Source organism: Micropterus dolomieu, linkage group LG22 (genome assembly GCF_021292245.1).
Source record: "Micropterus dolomieu isolate WLL.071019.BEF.003 ecotype Adirondacks linkage group LG22, ASM2129224v1, whole genome shotgun sequence".
Lineage (NCBI taxonomy): Eukaryota > Metazoa > Chordata > Actinopteri > Centrarchiformes > Centrarchidae > Micropterus > Micropterus dolomieu.
In genome coordinates, this window is record NC_060171.1 from 24,294,157 (window position 1) to 24,302,828 (window position 8,672).

The 8,672-nt window shown below is 44.4% G+C and overlaps 1 protein-coding gene across 1 annotated transcript in view; it reads left to right on the plus strand.

Moving 5' to 3' along the window:
• The first annotated feature begins 201 nt into the window (after nt 1–201).
• mob2a (MOB kinase activator 2a) overlaps nt 202–8,672 on the plus strand; it is a 65,731-nt gene continuing 57,260 nt past the window's right edge. The window contains exon 1 of the mRNA XM_046036211.1: nt 202–759. Within this exon, the coding sequence (XP_045892167.1) occupies nt 743–759 (17 nt within the window). The 5' untranslated portion in view covers nt 202–742. The remainder of the gene's footprint in view (nt 760–8,672) is intronic.

Sequence of the window (8,672 nt, forward strand, 5' to 3'; positions counted from 1 at the left end):
TTAAAAGTATGTCAACAGCAGATGTAGTCACCTTCCTATTAAAGTCTTCAATAGGGAATGACTACAATTGCGTGGACAGTGAACAGCTGATATTACCTTTTTTTCAGCTTCCTCACACATACATCATTGCATCAATATTCACACAGCCCTGCGTGACACGCATTTTACGCACAGGAGACAGAGTGGGTCGGGTCTGTGTTTACTTCCGGACTCCGATTTAGACTTCGCTCAGACAGCAGCAGCAGCAGCTCCAGTGGAGGTTCAGGCTGTCAGCTAGCACGGTAGCCATACAAGGCTTCATGACAGAGGTTACCGGGGTTGACCAGCGGCACCCCAACAGACGAGCCTCAGTCGGCGCCACTGCACACCGGACACCAGGCAGAGCCACACCGCTGCCCCGCTCTCCTCAGCTCGCCTTCGTGCTCAAAGTCAACTCAATGCTGCACTCCCGCTGCCAGCTAACGGACTGATCCGACTGTGTTACTGCCACTTCATGATCCGAGCTAGCCGAGGATCAAAACAAGGACAAATCGCTCAAAGTTTAAGCCGCGTTTGTGTTTGACCCGGACAGTATCCAGCAGCTGGGAGAGACGCGGGCCCCGGGGAGAGCGACTGGACTCGGGGGGCCAGGCAGCCAGGGCAGCGAGGGTGGTGGCAGGATAAACTAGGGGGGTCGCCTCCAGCTCCTGGTGGATTTATCCCCTGCCAGCTATCGTTAGCTAAGCTAGCTACAAACAGCGCCATGGATTGGTTGATGGGGTGAGTACAGACAGCTAACTTGCCTACTAGCCAGTTCACTCTCCTCTGTCAGGTCAACTGCGCAGTCTTTCTGATGCTGGCTGCAAACCCACCGCACAGCAGCTGACACCACAAGGGCCCGCATTAGACAGGTGCACTGTCCTGGTGAATGCTGTTACATTTCCACGTAAACACATTAATCTAACACACAAGCGGGTAGCATGTTGCCTAGCCTAGCTTAGCTCTGCGATGCTAGCTTGGTAGCAAGGCTGGCTGGCAACGGTCTCATCCTGCAACGGTAAACCGACCTGATGTTACCCGGGGCCAGGCGGTATTTTTGGGGCATGTCTATGGCCTGCAGCTATCTAGCCGACGGTGGCAGCGCCCAGATTAGGTCGTGAGAATATCCCTGTAGAGGCCAGTTTGCTGTACACGGGAGCTTATTTATAGGAATGAATAACACAGAAAATAGGCTAACGTTAGCAGCCATCAGTCCTGCTAACGCGTCTGTGCCCGGTTTAGTTGATTTCCTTTGCAAGGTGCGCTTTTACGGGGGAACCACTGTTTGCAGTCTTGCTACCTAATGTGATTTCTGGCAGGGTATTTGGGACACAAGAGAGGTTCCGATGTCAGCGAGCTCACTGACGGAGAATATATCTCTCATGCTTGTGACATAAGGTGCCTTGGAGGAGGATGAGTAAATTTTACGCGGATGTTGGTTGACGGCAGTGAGTAATTTAGCTGAAATACAATATATATCTGCACAGTAAAGTGTTTTAAGATGCTACACGCGCTGTGCAGTTTTTGCCTTGATGTAGCAAGTGACGCCTGACAGAAGTTGATGATGCTGACTTGTCACTTTCTTTATGGTTTGAGTCATGGGTTTGGATGAGAGCTGGTGGCCAGTGCTCCTGAATTAGATCTGTCTCCTGTGACACCAGTGTAAGAGTAACTTCCCAAAGCTTACCAGCCCAGTCTGCTGTTATAGAACTCACATGTCTTATCTTGCATTGCCATGTGTTATTTGCTATGCAAACTTGAAGGCACTAGATTGTCTGGTCAGAACATAAGTAAAGGAAGAACTCAGTCCAAGGCCTGTTTGCAATGTCTTACCCATATTAACACGTCTTCATGCACCTGGGTAAGCTTTCATTTCAACCCTTTGATTCTTAATTGTGAAACCCAGTGGCATCTTTCCAAAGAGGAGAACATCAGGTCTTTGGCATATCGCTAAAAGTTTGGACTTGCACAGTAAGGTGTGTCCCTGTGAGCCTATTCTTTTTGCTGACTGGTTATCAGGTTGGTTGGCTGGCTGGCTGCAGCACGTTGCGAGCAGATCAGGGCTGAGGAAGGGTGGAGGCATGTTGTCAGGGGAGTTTCATCACATCGTGACATTTTAGCTGAGAGATAAGCTGAGTGCAGTCCCTGTATACCCCCACCATTATACCACTCTTACCTCTGCCAAGGAAGGCTTGTTTTTGTTTTATCTGTCTGTTTGTTAGTTAGGTATCTGAGAATTAATTTAACAGACGTATTCCCACTCAAAACCCCTGAACTGCGAGGTGTGCTTGGTTCAACATGCACCTGTTTATCTTGATCACGCTCACATTTGTCGTCACAAATTTTTGTCTTGGACACAATGTGCAGTTTTGACAGAGGTGTTCCCTCTCTGAGCGCTTTCTTTTTACTTTTTATTTTTTTGTTAATCTTTTCTTGTTTTCCTGGTTTTCGTAACTGGTTGTTGCGTTGACTCTCTGTTGTAGATGTGATTAGTACGTCTTAACCTCACCCTTCCTTTGTCCCCCCCCAGTCACTCACATGAAATAATGATCATTTTCTGCCCCAACAGTTGGTGCTGTCAGACCTAAACTGGTTTCATAGTGATCTATTAGGAAGTCAGAAGCGACACCCACTTACATCTCGGTCTCAAGACAGGGGCTGCCTGTGTTTGTCAGGATTATCAGGAATGTTCTTAAATGTAGTTGGTACTAATACTCATTCTCCATCTCAGGAAAGTTGTTGACACCCTTTGAATGTCATTGTGTCATGTTCTGAATATACTCCCAGAAAAATGAGTCACATATGCAGATATGAACTAAAATTGTATGCATGACAAGTACAGTAGGGGATTTTCAAGGTGGTATAAGTGTCGGTTCTTTGTTTAGCTGTAATGCCTTTTCCCCCACTGACCAAGACTGATGGCATTTGTGCATGTTGAGCGTTTGTGTTTACCTGTGTGTTAAAGCTGCACGCCGTCTACTGTTTATGTATGCGTAAATGAGGTGTGTGAATGTGAGCTGAATATATATTGGAAGCGAGCAGGCGTGCATCCAGCGTGCGTCACTGACGGAGTGGAAGTCCATGAATGAGTTAACCAAGCGTGTAATCATTCTGAATACAGACCAGGGGTGAAGGATGCCACAGCCAGGATCTATGGAGGGAGGAAGTGAGGGGAGAGAGAGAGAGGAAGATAGAGGAAAGAGAGATGCACTGGTGAGAGCAGCTGATTTGGGGAGAATGAGGAGAGAGAGAGAAAAGAGAAGGCAGTAGCGTGATGAATGAAAGAGGCAAGACTGATGAGGGAAAGGCTGGGTGATCTAAAGGGACGGGGGTACGGCACATTTTTGACCGATGGACGATATGGGAAGGGTGGAGGAAGGGGATATAAATGCTTTTTGATGGAATGGTTGATTAGGAAGAAAAATGGAAGAAATAAAGCGGGGAGCGGGTAGTTGATGGGGAGGATGAGGCTCCACAGGGACTCAAATAGAGGTCTGTAGCAGATGACAAGCACGTGACATGGTGGATAGATTGAGGAAAGGAGATATAGAGGAACTGATATGAGGGGTTACAGTGGGTGACACATTCGCAAGAACAGAATCTTTATTTCTGTTGTTTCAGCAGGAGGCTACAAATAACACCTCTTGGTATACGCGTGTGTCACCTGCGTGCTCGGCTGAAAATGTAAGCAAACTACATTCAGTGCGTCTTTATGTGCTGCGTATTTATTTTGGACGGGGTGAATTATTTCAGAGTTGTATGAGCTCTGTCCAGATTCAGAGTGAGACGGGGTGGTTAAATCACTGGGGAGACGTGCAACGCTCAAAAGTGTCTTTTCCTGCTGGGTGAAATGGGCAGGCTTTGACAGATGTTTAATCCTCTTTTGCTTTTGAGTGATGTATTGGTAATGCTGAACGAAGAGCGCGAGAATGGAAACTGCGGCAGCAGTACAGCAAGAGGAGCGGCGCTTTAGCAGGAGTCAGATTTAATATGCACTTAGCTTGCAGTGCATTACCTGTGACTTAATGGTATATAGGCAGCGTATCATTATCCTGCATCACTGGAGTAATGCAAGTAATAGTATGAAAGATTCCAGTAAGAAAGGGCTTGCTTGATGTATCCTCTGACTTTTGTGGATAACTCATTTTAGGCATGATGTTTGTTGTTTTTGTCAGATTGTTGTATTTGACACAGACAGTCTTTGTTTTGAACTTTCTGTTTTCTGCAATAAAAAAAAAAAAGCAAAACATGTCCATAGTATTGAAAAGCGTCAAGAGCTGTAAGTTGGTACTTCCTTCTCATCAGGTTCTTAGTTTTGTGTATTTGTTCTTTAATCAGATATTTTGGCGTTTTCTTGTAAAGCACCATTAAACGCTGATATGTTTGACAAGTGTGGTTTGTCCTTTTTAGAGAGAAAGTATATTTTACGGTATCAAAAAAAGCATTTGATGAAATACATAATATCTTAGTGGCACCGGTATTGAAACATTTTAAACAAAACAAAGTACAACTTCAATCAGATGGCATTTTGTTTGGAGCGTGTCAAAATGTCATTGAACCTGGCGCTGCTGCTCACCCTCCAAGACTTTGTGTGTAATCCTCTCTTCCTCCTCGACCATTCTCATTAGTCAACTTGTCAGCTAAAATTTTTATAAATAAATAAAACTGGGAGTGAAGACAATTTTTCAATTTTAGGTGTCAGGTCCGATGGCAGACAAAGAAAGGGGGGTTTACAAGAACCACTTATAGACCGAGCTTCCTCTACAGTGGGAAACGCCTGTCTGTTAGCGATGCTCTGTCTCATCGCTGTGGTTCACGTCCAGAAAAGAAGTGTGTTGAGGCGTCTCACAGTAGCTAATTACTGGTGAGCTTGTTCTCTCGTTATTTCTGGCAGTGCATTTTCTCATCTGTTCTGTGGCCCATGAAGCCTTGCGTCAAAACACTCATGACCTCAGCAGTTAGACAGTTGTCATGTAAATGTCAGTATGGCATGATTCTGGATTTTAAGTTTAACCATGGAGGGAGCACTGCGTGCATTATAGAGACTATTTCTCAGTTTCAAACCAGACAATCGAAATGTTCATGTTCTGTTACAGTGTTTTATAGATTAGTGAGATGTGTTCACATTCTCCAGGGATCCTGCAACAACAATCCCTTTCATTATTTTTAGGCGATTGACCATTGGAATGTTTCTACACACAGATGAGCATAAAACTTTCCTGTTGAATCATCTAATCATTAAAAGGTTTGTTCCTGGAATAAAAAAATCCATTAAAGTCATAAGACTTTGCATATTATCTTTGTAGATAAGCCCACTCTCTTATGCAGAGCGTGTTGCAGGGGAAAAAAGGTCTACTGACTGTGCTTCAGTTCTGTTCCTGAGATTTTTAATCCTATTTATTGAGCAAGCACAGAGCAGGATTTAGTTCCTGATTGCAGTAACAAAATGCTCGGAATATGCATACGAGCTCTGATGTGACTTCTCCGACTGGTGTCTTCTTCATAACAAAAGCTGATGAGGCTCAAGGGTATTGTAATATTTAGTGGCACTCAGTGTACCAGGGGAAAAGTTAATTGTCAGGTACAAAGATGAAACATTTAAGATAGCTGATGACCGTAAGTCATTAAATGATGCAACAGCTGTGTCTCCATATTTGTCTTAAACTTTCAAATGCTATTTTTACAGTGGGTGGGGAAAAACACTTTGGTACTCCATATCTGACAGGAAGTACCCAAGCTCTACACAAGCAGATTCCTAGCAACCATATTCCAGTGAAATTGTCTACAGAAATTAACTTCTTAATAAGATTATTAAAAAAAAAAAAAAAAAAAAACTAAAAACGTTCAATAAATCAGTCAATCTCTTTATTTGCATATCAACTGATCATGCATAAGAAACTCTGGTAACATTTTGAATGATGGTGGTTATAGTTTCGTTCTGTCTGCATGTCTGAGTGTGTTTTTGTGTGCTCCTGACGTGTGTTTGTGTGTATGTGTATGTTCTCAATGGGGATTTTGCACACTGCAACCCTGTCCTCATGCATCCCCCACTGCCTTATTTCCATCTCCACCATACACACACAAACACGCACGCACGTTGACACACATACACACACTAGTGCACACAGCCTCAGCGCAGGTGGCTGTTTCCGCTGCTCGCACCGCAGATGTTTTGCTGATAATAGGCTGTGACAGATGAGCAGACATCACCTCAAAGCAGTCACCTGCTCGAGAATAGAAACTAACCAACGGTGTCACCGTGTTGCTTGGTCTAGACTAAGATGGAGTCTGACTTTGCTGTGTTTAAATCCTCCGCAGTGTTTCTCTGGTACACTGTTCTGTTATAAGGGCTGGCCTGAGTGCAGTGTGGCAGTCGGCTCTACCACGAGGACTTAACTAGCTTATTACTGTTAAAGTGACGAGAGCTTCTGTTGGTTTCCCGTGTGTCCGAGCCCGCATAAGAGTCCCGCTCAATAAAGAATCAATTTATTGTGACTGGCACTAAAGTTGCTTTTACGATTGCACACCCAAGGCATCCCCTGCCAAAACTTTCTAAGACCACATAAGCCAGCCAAACCTTTAATGACAGTAACGTGGTGTAGTTTTACAAATTCACCTCATGTTGTGAGTGGCAGTTAGCCCAGTATCTCCACACCACACAGCCCTGAGGAAAACCACTCCATGGTTCACTGCTGTTGTTTTGCAAAAGTGACTTCCTTTGACTGATGGTAGAGTTGAGCTCTTTATCGAACTGCAGTCCAACTTTGTGTGAGCCTGTGGAGGCCAGAGCTTTTCTGTCATCAACAGAGCCTTCGCTTCCTCTACGACTGTACCACTCAGTGAACAGAAAGATCGGAACTGCTGTTATATGCGATACAGTTTTGTAGTCGTGCAATAACTACAGCTGTACCTTTTTGTGACGTTCTTAGTGTCTTTGAAAAATGTAAGTCTGTCAGTAGGGTTGAACGATTAATCGTTTTCAAATCGAAATTGAGATGTGAAAGAACACAATTAGCTAATCGTGAAGACGGTGATTAAAAATGTAGGTTGATTATACAGCGCATCTGACCCGTTTTAAAGAGTCATGCAGTTACAAATTTATTCTGTTGTCGTCTGTGTGTGACAGATCTGCTGGCCATTCACAAGCGCCATGCGCCTCCTGTTACGGTCCTACTCACCAATCAGAGCGGGCACAGGGCGTGTACATTTTACAACAACAAACTAAACTAGAGGAAAACTTGGGATCATGGCGCCAGCTGAACCAACACAGGCAGCCGCTGTGCCGCAGTTTTGTCCAGCATCAACTCACACTGAAGTGTTTCACCAGCGGAGTGTTTTGCCTACACGTTGTCGACGTGTCGTTAATTTGTCGTTTTGTGTGCTTCAACCACGGATAAAAGCTCCCTGTGAGCCCGCTCCGCTCTCTGCAGGCGTTTTGCCTGCCTGATTTTGCTGACTTGTTCAGATTTTTCTTATTTGTTCAGTAGTCCTTGATTTTTGTGCTTCTACTATGGTTAAGTAGGTAAATTGTTTCTTTTTTTGTCAGTTTTAACTGTGTTCATAGTTGATGTACAATGGGGAGTCTGCAAAAGGTGTTTTCTTTTGAAAATCTGCCGTTCTGTGTCTGACTTCCTGCCTGGTTCATCTGCTCTGTGCAGCTTGACGTGGCTTCCGTCAAAAATAGCCTGGCAATGAATATTGAACTTTAGCAAAACTTCAATCAAAAAAAAATCGCAAATCGAATTGTTGTCACAATATCTGGCAGAAAAATCGCAATTACAATTTTCCCCCACATTAGTTCAGCAGTAGCTATCAGATAAGCATTTACTCAAGCTTGTGAGAGTGGGCTCTGATTAATGCATACATTATTATAATAATAATATGTTCTCCTCTATTTACATCCAAGGGAGAGGAAATATTAGAACCCCTCAATCCAGCACACAGTGCAAAACCACCAAAAACCCGAGCCTCACACATCATACAGTTGGTTCAACACAAAATCGGCAACCAAAAGTTTCAATATTTTTTTTCGTTTGTTTTGTTTTGCAGGGCATTTCAGTTGGATTGCAATTGATCCTACGTAGACTGATGTTTCTGTCATCACTGGTTTAAGCTAAGATGAACTCTGAAAGCAAAGCAGAGCTTTAGGCGGAGCCTACACAAACAAGTTCTCAGCTTCCCTCTCTGACATCAGTCCCTACTCTTCTACTCTTGACAGCGTTCGCTGCTCATCACAGCTGTGTTGTTTTTTGGGGGCAACGGTAGCAGATTCCTGCTAGTTAGAGACATTTGACAGCCACTTGTCACGTAACTGCAACTCTGGATTGGACAATGGTGCGCACCATGAGCTGCAAAACTACTGCAGGATGTTGAGTTTCAAATTTTTTTTTTAAATACAAATTTTTTTGTGCTGGCCCAATTGGGCCAGTGAGTTGCCGGTTCAACTGTTCCAACATTACTTTTTACTGGCCCCGGGCCATCGGGCCACTGTTATTGTCGAGCCCTGAGTTGTACTGCTGCCACACCGTAAAGCCCAGCTGTCATAGGTCAGAGGTGTCGATGACTTCGGGTCTCACGGGAAGGTGACACCTAGAGCAAGTTGATCTAGTAACAACCACGACTAGCCGCTCCAGCACAGCAGCGAGATGTGTTTA